The following is a 12,811-nucleotide window of genomic DNA, read 5'->3' as shown; positions in this document are numbered from 1 at the left end:
GGAACTGGGAGACTAGTCAGGATCGAGGGGAAAGATGAACGGAGCAAAGTACAGAGAGCTCCTTGATGAAAACCTGCTTCAGGACCTCAGACTGGGGTGAAGGTTCACACAGCCAAGCATTTTTCAGTGCCAAGAAACCTGCAGTTATTTAAAAAATATATATATTTTTTATTTAACCAGGCAAGTCAGTTAAGAACAAATTCTTATTTGCAATGGCTGCCTGCCTTGGTCAAACCCCAGAATGACGCTGGGCCAATTGTGTCTCCACCCTATGAGACTCCCAATCACTGTCGGGTTGTGATACAGCCTAGAAATTGAACCAGGGTCTGTAGTGACATCTCTAGCACTGAGTTAGGATCTTTGAAGAACCCTTGTTTTAAAAAAACAAACTGATATTTATAGGGGTTTAATGTGATATGAATAGTAGTATATATAGTAGTATAGAATAGTCTATGATAAATACTAATAAATTGATCAACGGTGACGTTATATTAAACATGAAGACTCCACATATATTTTAGGGCGACATTAAATCAAAGTTTACTAGGCTACTGTAGACCGTTCATCAAAATGTCTCTACACTGTCTGAACGCAGACTCGGCACAGTCGGCTCCCTGGGAAAGGTCACGGTTGGCCCAAACCATTTCTCTCTCGACAACCCCGGAAGTGGTTAGCATGCGAGCAAAGTCCTCTCGTGAGTCCTGCTAAGTTATAAACAGGTGAGTTGATTTTCATCCGTTGGAACCAACGAGATATGTGCATGTACATTTTTTTTGTTGCCGTAGTTTAAGAGAACCGGAGAGGTGCCGGTTGAGTGTGAATCCGTCGCGAGAGTGCTTTGTTTACATACCGTCGGCATTTCATAAACACGTGGGGTGCACAGAGACCGATGCTAACATATTAGCCAACTACACTTTCGATAGCATCAAACTAATTTAATAAGGAAGTCCGCGTGTCGTAACTGAAAAAACAGGCTAGTTGAACATCACGTTGTATAACATCTCCGTTCAGATGTCCCACTTTTAGTGTTAGTGGATGTTTAGTAGAGGTTTGTTAGCCAGTTAGCTAGCTAGTATGTGAGCATGCCTTGTTATGTTGTTATGTTATGTTGTACCTGTCAAACCTGGCTGTTTGTTGTAGCCGGTAACGTTAGATGGTCATGTTTACAGTACATACAGGTTTAGTAGTAACCTGTGGGCCAGTCTGCTTCAGGACTCTCACCAAAATCTGGGGTCCGAGCTACACGTGCTAATGTTGTGTGTCTGTATCCCACAATGTGCCTTTATTGGCAAGTTTACTGACAAGCTCGTTGTGTTCCGTTTTGTAACCAGTTATACACGGACTGCAGTCGTCAAAAATCACATATGTATAATCATGTTTCAACAGCAGAGATGTCATATGTATTGAAACAGACTTCTGATCTGTTTCTGAACTCCGTTTGGCCGTTTGTTATTGTGTTAGCGAAGCCATTTGGGCCGTTCCCATGTAACGCTCTTAAAGAGGGACACCTGAAGCCGTCTTCTCCCCGCTCCAGAGATTCACAGGTGGGCCACGTTAATGTCAGCTGTTTTCAGGTAGTTCAGGAGGCTGGACAGATCTGGTCACCAGGTAGTTCAGGAGGCTGGACAGATCTGGTCACCAGGTAGTTCAGGTGGCTGGACAGATCTGGTCACCAGGTAGTTCAGGTGGCTGGACAGATCTGGTCACCAGGTAGTTTGTGTTCAGGTGGCTGGACAGATCTGGTCACCAAGTAGTTCAGGTGGCTGGACAGATCTGGTCACCAGGTAGTTCAGGTGGCTGGACAGATCTGGTCACCAGGTAGATCAGGTGGCTGGACAGATCTGGTCACCAGGTAGTTCAGGTGGCTGGACAGATCTGGTCACCAGGTAGTTCAGGTGGCTGGACAGATCTGGTCACCAGGTAGTTTGTGTTCAGGTGGCTGGACAGATCTGGTCACCAAGTAGTTCAGGTGGCTGGACAGATCTGGTCACCAGGTAGTTCAGGTGGCTGGACAGATCTGGTCACCAGGTAGATCAGGTGGCTGGACAGATCTGGTCACCAGGTAGTTCAGGTGGCTGGACAGATCTGGTCACCAGGTAGTTCAGGAGGCTGGACAGATCTGGTCACCAGGTGGTTTGTGTTCAGGAGGCTGGACAGATCTGGTCACCAGGTAGTTCAGGAGGCTGGACAGATCTGGTCACCAGGTGGTTTGTGTTCAGGAGGCTGGACAGATCTGGTCACCAGGTAGTTCAGGAGGCTGGACAGATCTGGTCACCAGGTAGTTCATGTTCAGGAGGCTGGACAGATCTGGTCACCAGTGGGTGATGTTAGTCCGCTGTGTTCAGGTGGGTGATGTTAGTCAGCTGTGTTCAGGTAGTTCAGGTGGGTGATGTTAGTCGGCTGTGTTCAGGTAGTTCAGGTGGGTGATGTTAGTCAGCTGTGTTCAGGTAGTTCAGGTGGGTGATGTTAGTCGGCTGTGTTCAGGTAGTTCAGGTGGGTGATGTTAGTCAGCTGTGTTCAGGTGGGTGATGTTAGTTTGCTGTGTTCAGGTAGTTCAGGTGGGTGATGTTAGTCAGCTGTGTTCAGGTGGGTGATGTTGTTCAGGTAGTTCAGGTGGGTGATGTTAGTCAGCTGTGTTCAGGTAGTTCAGGTGGGTGATGTTAGTCAGCTGTGTTCAGGTGGGTGATGTTAGTCAGCTGTGTTCAGGTAGTTCAGGTGGGTGATGTTAGTCGGCTGTGTTCAGGTAGTTCAGGTGGGTGATGTTAGTCAGCTGTGTTCAGGTGGGTGATGTTAGTTTGCTGTGTTCAGGTAGTTCAGGTGGGTGATGTTAGTCAGCTGTGTTCAGGTAGTTCAGGTGGGTGATGTTAGTCAGCTGTGTTCAGGTGGGTGATGTTAGTCAGCTGTGTTCAGGTGGGTGATGTTAGTCAGCTGTGTTCAGGTGGGTGATGTTGTTCAGGTAGTTCAGGTGGGTGATGTTAGTCAGCTGTGTTCAGGTAGTTCAGGTGGGTGATGTTAGTCAGCTGTGTTCAGGTAGTTCAGGTGGGTGATGTTAGTCAGCTGTGTTCAGGTGGGTGATGTTGTTCAGGTAGTTCAGGTGGGTGATGTTAGTCAGCTGTGTTCAGGTAGTTCAGGTGGGTGATGTTAGTCAGCTGTGTTCAGGTGGGTGATGTTAGTCAGCTGTGTTCAGGTGGGTGATGTTAGTCCGCTGTGTTCAGGTGGTTTTCACCTCTCCAGTCCCCTACAGTATCAGTACATAATGAGTCATGAATCACCCTGGGCTGCTGGTAGAAACCCTCCAGACTTTTCAGATGATCTGTCACACACCCGACCGTTGATCAGGAGATAACGATTAACACTGAAATGTAAATGTAAACACACACACCTCATCGTTTCTCCGTCCTAGGTCTCTTCTCTCTCACACACACACACACACACACACGCTCTGTCCTCTATCCTTATTCCCTGGGTGGCAGTCTGTGAGCGGTCAGCGTGGCGTTTCCAGGGCAATGGCGCTCTAGGAGCCAATCATCTCTGGCCATCATGGCACAGATACGCAGCACTGGCCAGGGCAATGGACCTCACAACCCCTTTCCCTCTCTCTCTTACACACACACACACACACACACACACCCCACCTGACATTGAGCACAAATAGGTGACAGGAGGTTGGGTGGAGTTTACATTAGTTTGATGATAATGAGTAGGATGGAGTTCACATTAGTTTAGATGATAATGAGCAGGGTGGAGTTCACATTAGTTTGATGATAATGAGTAGGATGGAGTTCACATTAGTTTTGATGATAATGAGCAGGGTGGAGTTTACATTAGTTTTGATGATAATGAGCAGGGAGGAGTTTACATTCATTTTGATGATAATGAGTTGGGTGGAGTTCACATTAGTTTGATGATAATGAGTTGGGTGGAGTTTGCAATTGGTTTGATGGTAATGAGTAGGGTGGAGTTCAAATTAGTTTGATGATAATGAGTAGGATGGAGTTCACATTAGTTTTGATGATAATGAGCAGGGTGGAGTTCACATTAGTTTGATGATAATGAGTATGATGGAGTTCACATTAGTTTTGATGATAATGAGCAGGGTGGAGTTTACATTAGTTTTGATGATCATGATGTTATTGAGTTGGGTGGAGTTTACATTAGTTTAGATGATAATGAGTAGGGTGGAGTTCGTATTAGTTTGAGGATAATGAGTAGGGTGGAATTCACATTAGTTTGATGATAATGAGTAGGGTGGAGTTCACATTAGTTTGATGATAATGAGTAGGGTGGAGTTCACATTAGTTTGATGATAATGAGCAGGGTGGAGTTCACATTAGTTTGATGATAATGATGATAATGAGCAGGGTGGAGTTCACATTAGTTTGATGATAATGAGTAGGGTGGAGTTCACATTAGTTTGATGATAATGAGTAGGGTGGAGTTCACATTAGTTTGATGATAATGAGCAGGGTGGAGTTCACATTAGTTTGATGATAATGAGTAGGATGGAGTTCACATTAGTTTTGATGATAATGAGCAGGGTGGAGTTCACATTAGTTTGATGATAATGAGCAGGGTGGAGTTCACATTAGTTTGATGATAATGAGTAGGGTGGAGTTCACATTAGTTTGATGGTAATGAGTAGGGTGGAGTTCACATTAGTTTGATGACAATGATGATAATGAGCAGGGTGGAGTTCACATTAGTTTGATGATAATGAGTAGGGTGGAGTTCACATTAGTTTGATGATAATGAGTAGGGTGGAGTTTACATTAGTTTGATGATAATGAGCAGGGTGGAGTTTACATTTGTTTTGATGATAATGAGTTGGGTGGAGTTCACATTAGTTTGATGATAATGAGTTGGGTGGAGTTCACATTAGTTTGATGATAATGAGCAGGGTGGAGTTCACATTCGTTTTGATGATAATGAGCAGGGTGGAGTTCACATTAGTTTGATGATAATGAGTAGGGTGGAGTTCACATTAGTTTGATGATAATGAGTAGGATGGAGTTCACATTAGTTTTGATGATAATGAGTAGGATGGAGTTCACATTAGTTTGATGATAATGAGCAGGGTGGAGTTTACATTCGTTTTGATGATAATGAGTTGGGTGGAGTTCACATTAGTTTGATGATAATGAGTTGGGTGGAGTTTGCAATTGGTTTGATGGTAATGAGCAGGATGGAGTTCACATTAGTTTAGATGATAATGAGTAGGGTGGAGTTCGTATTAGTTTGAGGATAATGAGTAGGGTGGAATTCACATTAGTTTGATGATAATGAGTAGGGTGGAGTTCACATTAGTTTGATGATAATGAGTAGGGTGGAGTTTACATTAGTTTGATGATAATGATGATAATGCCAGATTTTCTCCTCTCTCTCAGATGTCGGGGCTTTATTGTCATGGGAACCACATGTAAACATTTCCAAAGCAAGTGAAATGGATAATAAACAATAACAAAATAATTAACAGTAAATATTACACTCACACAAGATCCAAAAGAATAAAGACATTTCAGATGTCATATTGTCTCTCTGTCTCTCTCTCTCTCTGTCTCTGTGTCTCTCTCTGTCTCTCTCTCTCTCTCTCTCTCTGTCTGTCTATCTCTGTCTCTCTCTGTCTCTCTCTCTCTCTCTGTTTCTCTCTCTCTCTCTGTCTCTCTCTCTGTCCGCCTTGCTCTCTCTCTCTCTCTCTCTGTATCTCTCTCTCTCTCTGTCTCTCTCTCTCTCTCTGTTTCTCTCTCTCTCTGTCTCTTCCTCCTCTCCGCAGGGTGTTGTGACCTCCGTGGTGATGTTCGGGGGCTACGCGGACAGGGCGGAGCTAGAGGATGAGCTGTACGCGGAGGAGACCGGGGGGTCAGAGGGTGACGACAGTGAACTAGAGTTCAGACTCTACAGCCAACTCCACTACTCCTCTAACCCCGGAGAGAGGGAGGAGGTGGGAGACAGGCACCTCTCCTCCAGCCACGGAGAGGAGGAGGAGGAGGAGGAGGTGGGAGACAGGCGCCTCTCCTCCAGCCACGGAGAGAAGGAGGAGGTGGGAGACAGGCGCCTCTCCTTCAGCCACGGAGAGAAGGAGGAGGAGGTGGGAGACAGGCGCCTCTCCTCCAGCCACGGAGAGAAGGAGGAGGAGGTGGGAGACAGGCGCCTCTCCTCCAGCCACGGAGAGAAGGAGGAGGAGGAAGATGGGAGCAAGGCCAAACGACAGCGGCCACCCCTGTCAAATGATCATAGTAACAGAGATCTACGGCAAAACCTGCTGGGGGACACAGAGCAGAAACAACAGAAAGTCAAACTGAAAACCCAACAGGGTAGGAAACGGCAGAGAGGTCGCTCCAAAGGTGAGTGGAGGAGAACAAACAGACAGACCACTACTGTGTGTTTGTTTACACAGGGTAGGAAACAGCAGAGAGGTCTCTCCAAAGGTGAGTGGAGGAGAACAAACAGACAGACCACTACTGTGTGTTTGTTTACACAGGGTAGGAAACAGCAGAGAGGTCTCTCCAAAGGTGAGTGGAGGAGAACAGACAGACAGACCACTACTGTGTGTTTGTTTACACAGGGTAGGAAACAGCAGAGAGGTCTCTCCAAAGGTGAGTGGAGGAGAACAGACAGACAGACCACTACTGTGTGTTTGTTTACACAGGGTAGGAAACAGCAGAGAGGTCTCTCCAAAGGTGAGTGGAGGAGAACAAACAGACAGACCACTACTGTGTGTTTGTTTACACAGGTTAGGAAACAGCAGAGAGGTCTCTCCAAAGGTGAGTGGAGGAGAACAGACAGACAGACCACTACTGTGTGTTTGTTTACACAGGTTAGGAAACAGCAGAGAGGTCTCTCCAAAGGTGAGTGGAGGAGAACAAACAGACAGACCACTACTGTGTGTTTGTTTACACAGGGTAGGAAACAGCAGAGAGGTCTCTCCAAAGGTGAGTGGAGGAGAACAGACAGACAGACCACTACTGTGTGTTTGTTTACACAGGGTAGGAAACAGCAGAGAGGTCTCTCCAAAGGTGAGTGGAGGAGAACAGACAGACAGACCACTACTGTGTGTTTGTTTACACAGGGTAGGAAACAGCAGAGAGGTCTCTCCAAAGGTGAGTGGAGGAGAACAAACAGACAGACCACTACTGTGTGTTTGTTTACACAGGGTAGGAAACAGCAGAGAGGTCTCTCCAAAGGTGAGTGGAGGAGAACAGACAGACAGACCACTACTGTGTGTTTGTTTACACAGGGTAGGAAACAGCAGAGAGGTCTCTCCAAAGGTGAGTGGAGGAGAACAAACAGACAGACCACTACTGTGTGTTTGTTTACACAGGGTAGGAAACAGCAGAGAGGTCTCTCCAAAGGTGAGTGGAGGAGAACAGACAGACCACTACTGTGTGTTTATTTACACAGGGCTTTATCCAAAGGTGCGTGAATGTCCACTCACTGTCTGCGTCTGTAAAACTACCTTGTAGTATTTTGTCCGGTAGTCAGTCCACCGTTGACGTAATCACTTCTGTATAACTAACTACCTTGTAGTGAGCTAGCCGGCTAGCGAGGCTAATGGAGTCTGCGTGACTTTCTTCCTGTCCGACAGTTACAAATAACACCACCTCCATTCAGATGAATAACTAGCAGCCACACGTTGGCTCTTGTTCCTTGTACAATATACTTCCAACATTCTAGTCCCGTCATTCTAGTCCCGTCATTCTAGTCCCGTCATTCTAGTCCCGTCATTCTAGTTCCAACATTCTAGTTCCGTCATTCTAGTTCCAACATTCTAGTCCCGTCATTCTAGTTCCAACATTCTAGTTCCGTCATTCTAGTTCCAACATTCTAGTCCCGTCATTCTAGTTCCGTCATTCTAGTTCCAACATTCTAGTCCCGTCATTCTAGTTCCAACATTCTAGTCCCGTCATTCTAGTTCCAACATTCTAGTTCCAACATTCTAGTCCCGTCATTCTAGTTCCAACATTCTAGTTCCGTTATTCTAGTTCCAACATTCTAGTTCCAACATTCTAGTCCCGTTATTCTAGTTCCAACATTCTAGTCCCGTCATTCTAGTTCCGTCATTCTAGTTCCAACATTCTAGTCCCGTATTCTAGTCCCGTATTCTAGTTCCAACATTCTAGTTCCAACATTCTAGTTCCGTCATTCTAGTTCCGTCATTCTAGTTCCAACATTCTAGTTCCAACATTCTAGTTCCGTCATTCTAGTTCCAACATACTAGTTCCAACATTCTAGTCCCATCATATATATATATTTATTCATTCATTGGGGTTCACAGCGGACTGAATCGAGGTCCCTGAACGGTTTGGTGTAAATACCTCTATAGCCCTAATTATGATGCATAATCATTGTTGCAACGGGTTTATCACTCATTATTTTGGTGTCCATTTCCTGCGTTGCAAAAAAAAAACAACCCCATAACTCTCCTCTATCGTTCCCGAAGGTGACCCCAGACGTCAAAGGTTGTTCCAGGAGGTCATAGTCATCGACTCGAGTCAAGATGACGTCATCACGGTGTCAGACAACACGGAGGAAGATGACGGGGTGTGTAGCTTGAAAGGTCAGAGGTTAAAGAAAGGACCCCTGCAGGCCTCGACCCCGGGACAACAGGTACGACGACAGAGTGTGTCTTCGGCTTCTTCCTAGTGGCCACGTTACGTTGTACCAAAAATCTTCATAACGACTCCCCCCTGGGACGGTATTGATCTCTAGAAACACCAACCCCTTCTAGACAGTAACATAACGACTCCCCTCTGAGACAGTATTGATCTCTAGAAACACCAACTCCTTCGAGACAGTAACATAACGACTCCCCCTGGGACGGTATTGATCTCTAGAAACACCAACCCCTTCTAGACAGTAACATAACGACTCCCCCTGGGACAGTATTGATCTCTAGAAACACCAACTCCTTCTAGACAGTAACATAACAACCCTCTGGGACAGTGTTGATCTCTAGAAACACCAACCCCTTCTAGACAGTAACATAACGACTCCCCCTGGGACAGTATTGATCTCTAGAAACACCAACTCCTTCTAGACAGTAACATAACAACCCTCTGGGACAGTGTTGATCTCTAGAAACACCAACCCCTTCTAGACAGTAACATAACGACTCACCTGGGACAGTATTGATCTCTAGAAACACCAACTCCTTCTAGACAGTAACATAACAACCCTCTGGGACAGTGTTGATCTCTAGAAACACCAACTCCTTCTAGACAGTAATATAACGACCCCCTGGAACGGTATTGATCTCTAGAAACACCAACCCCTTCTAGACAGTAACATAGTGACTCCCTCTGGGACAGTATTGATCAACCCATTCTAGACTGTAACATAACGACTCCCTCTGAGACAGTATTGATCTCTAGAAACACCAACCCCTTCTAGACAGTAACATAACGACCCCCCCCCGGGGACAGTATTGATCTCTAGAAACACCAACCCCTTCTAGAATCAGATCAGCTCTGAAAAATATCTGATGTGATTGGTCAAAAGAGCAATTAAGATGCGATATCAGAATTGGACGGCCTGTGTAAAGGCAGCCTAGGTGGCAGTACTCCAGACCCAGATGCAGCATGGTCCACAACCAACTCCACGCTGGTTCCGATTAACTAGCCGACTAACAGTCATCAATGAATAATACCATTTATTATTATTGTCCCCTCCCCCTTAGAGAAACCCCGCCCCAAAGAAGGGGAGGTCCAGTGTGGGCTCTGACTCGGTGGTGGTGTTGGACTCAGGATCCGGAGCGAAGTCTGGATTGGACTCTGATTCTGACAGTCTGGAGAGCTGGATGATTCTAGACAGCGGGAAACAAGATGGAGACCAGGGCATCATACTGAACCTGGAGGGAGAAGGAGACATTAAAGGTAGGGATGGAGGGAGGGAGGAGACATTAAAGGTAGGGAGGAAAGGAGGGAGGGAGGAGGAGGAGACATTAAAGGGAGGGTGGGAGGGAGGGAGAAGGAGACATGGGAGGGAGGGAGGAAAGGGAGGGAGGAGACATTAAAGGTAGGGAGGAAACGAGGGAATGAGGGAGGGAGAAGGAGACATGGGAGGGAGCGAGTGAGGAGGAAGGAGACATTAAAGTGAGGGAGAAGGAGACATTAAAGGGAGGGAGTGAGGAGGAAGGAGACATTAAAGGGAGGGAGTGAGGGAGAAGGAGACATTAAAGGGAGGGTGGGAGGGAGAAGGAACATTAAAGGGAGGGAGGGAGGGAGAAGGAGACATTAAAGGGAGGGAGGGAGGGAGAAGGAACATTAAAGGGAGGGAGAAGGAGACATTAAAGGGAGGGAGGGAGGGAGGGAGAAGGAACATTAAAGGGAGGGAGGGAGAAGGAGACATTAAAGGGAGGGAGGAGACATTAAAGGGAGGGAGAAGGAGACATTAAAGGGAGGGAGGGAGAAGGAGACATTAAAGGGAGGGAGAAGGAGACATTAAAGGGAGGGAGAAGGAGACATTAAAGGGAGGGAGAAGGAGACATTAAAGGGAGGGAGGGAGGGAGAAGGAGACATTAAAGGGAGGGAGGGAGAAGGAGACATTAAAGGGAGGGAGTGAGGGAGAAGGAGGAGGGAGGGTGGGAGGGAGAAGGAGACATTAAAGGGAGGGAGTGAGGGAGAAGGAGACATTAAAGGGAGGGAGTGAGGGAGAAGGAGTCATTAAAGGGAGGGAGTGAGGGAGAAGGAGACTTTAAAGGGAGGGAGTGAGGGAGAAGGAGACATTAAAGGGAGGGTGTTGTGTTGGTCGACAACATTCAGAACATCCCATCTACCTGTTAGTGTTGTGTTGGTTCAGAACATCCCATCTACCTGTTGGTGTTGTGTTGATGTGTGTGGAGAACTGGATTCTAATCAGCATGTACACACACACTGCTCGTAACGCTAATGCCATAAACTAACAACAGATACACCAAGAGGGAGAGAGAGAGAGGGAGAGGGAAGAGAGTAAAAATGTTCTCTGCAAATCTCTTCAGATCTACACATTAGCAAACCTGCAACCTCAGCAACCTCTCTCCCCTCTCATTCTATCTCTCCCATTCTGTCTCTCTCTCCCCTCTCATTCTATCTCCCATTCTGTCTCTCTGTCTCTCTCTCCCCTTCATTCTATCTCTCTCCCCTTTCATTCTCTCTGTCTCTCTCTCCCCTTCATTCTATCTCTCTCTCTCTCCCTCTCATTCTCTCTCTTACCCCCTCATTCTATCTCTCCCATTCTGTCTCTCTCTCCCCTCTCATTCTCTCTGTCTCTCTCTCCCCTTCATTCTATCTCTTTTTTTCTCTCTCTCTCTCCCCTCTCATTCTCTCTCTCTCTCTCTCTCTCCCATTCTCTCTCTCTCTCCCATTCTCTCTCTCCCATTCTCTCTCTCTCCCATTCTCTCTCTCTTTCTCTTGTTCTCACTCTGTTACTCCCTCATTTGAATTTCCCTGGGCTGAGGTTTCTGCAAGAGTGCCCCTGCACACACCACACACACACACACACACACACACACCACACACACACACACACACACCACACACACACACCACACACACACACACACACACACACACACACACACACACACACACACACACACACACACACACACACAGGGTGGAGGGAGAGGTTCAAGAGCTGGTATGGTGCTGTATGTTTGGGCTGATCTTACCCCCACCCCCTGTGATCTCTGGAGCTTGACCTCATGTCTGCACACGGGGGTCACGGGGGGGGGGGGGGGGGGGGAGGAGGAGAAGGCTGTAGCTACGTTTTGGGAGTGGAAAGGCAACAGGAAAGGGGCAGGCTAGACAGGCTAGCCAGAGGAAAGGGGGTGGAGTCTGAATATAGAACGGCCAGCCAGAGTAAAGGGGGCGGGGTCTGAATATAGAACTGCTAGCCAGAGGAAAGGGGGCGGGGTCTGAATATAGAACAGCTAGCCAGAGAAAAGGGGGCGGGGTCTGAATATAGAACGGCTAGCCAGAGTAAAGGGGGCGGGGTCTGAATATAGAACTGCTAGCCAGAGTAAAGGGGGCGGGGTCTGAATATAGAACGGCTAGCCAGAGTAAAGGGGGCGGGGTCTGAATATAGACAGGCTAGCCAGAGGTCTCCACAGTGAGTATAGTGAATGAGGTCTGAATATAGACAGAGGTCTCCACAGTGAGTATAGTGAATGAGGTCTGAATATAGACACAGGTCTCCACAGTGAGTATAGTGAATGAGGTCTGAATATAGACAGAGGTCTCCACAGTGAGTATAGTGAATGAGGTCTGAATATAGACAGAGGTCTCCACAGTGAGTATAGTGAATGAGGTCTGAATATAGACAGAGAGGAGGAGGACTGAGGTCTCCACAGTGAGTATAGTGAATGAGGTCTGAATATAGACAGAGGTCTCCACAGTGAGTATAGTGAATGAGGTCTGAATATAGACAGAGGTCTCCACAGTGAGAATAGTGAATGAGGTCTGAATATAGACAGAGGTCTCCACAGTGAGTATAGTGAATGTCTGTCCTCCTCCTCTCTGTCTATATTCAGAGGTCTCCACAGTGAGTTTAGTGAATGAGGTCTGAATATAGACAGAGGAGGAGGACTGAGGTTTCCACAGTGAGTATAGTGAATGAGGTCTGAATATAGATAGAGGTCTCCACAGTGAGTATAGTGAATGAGGTCTGAATATAGATTGAGGTCTCCACAGTGAGTATAGTGAATGAGGTCTGAATATAGACAGAGAGGAGGAGGACTGAGGTCTCCACAGTGAGTATAGTGAATGAGGTCTGAATATAGGCAGAGAGGAGGAGGACTGAGGTCTCCACAGTGAGTTTAGTGAATGAGGTCTGAATA

General features: G+C 46.8%; 1 protein-coding gene across 1 annotated transcript; it reads left to right on the top strand.

Moving 5' to 3' along the window:
- Positions 1-599: 599 nt before the first annotated feature.
- LOC139394361 (uncharacterized) lies at positions 600-9,869 on the top strand (the record flags this gene model as incomplete). The annotated part of the gene is made up of 4 exons (XM_071142408.1): positions 600-719; positions 5,771-6,341; positions 8,438-8,604; positions 9,674-9,869. Coding segments are annotated over exons 2-4 (913 nt in total), but the record flags the coding sequence as incomplete, so codon positions are not given.
- Positions 9,870-12,811: the final 2,942 nt, after the last annotated feature.

Source organism: Oncorhynchus clarkii, unplaced genomic scaffold, assembly GCF_045791955.1.
Source record: "Oncorhynchus clarkii lewisi isolate Uvic-CL-2024 unplaced genomic scaffold, UVic_Ocla_1.0 unplaced_contig_11374_pilon_pilon, whole genome shotgun sequence".
Lineage (NCBI taxonomy): Eukaryota > Metazoa > Chordata > Actinopteri > Salmoniformes > Salmonidae > Oncorhynchus > Oncorhynchus clarkii.
Note: the sequence above shows the minus strand (reverse complement) of the source record. Positions and strands in the feature narration are given on the sequence as shown.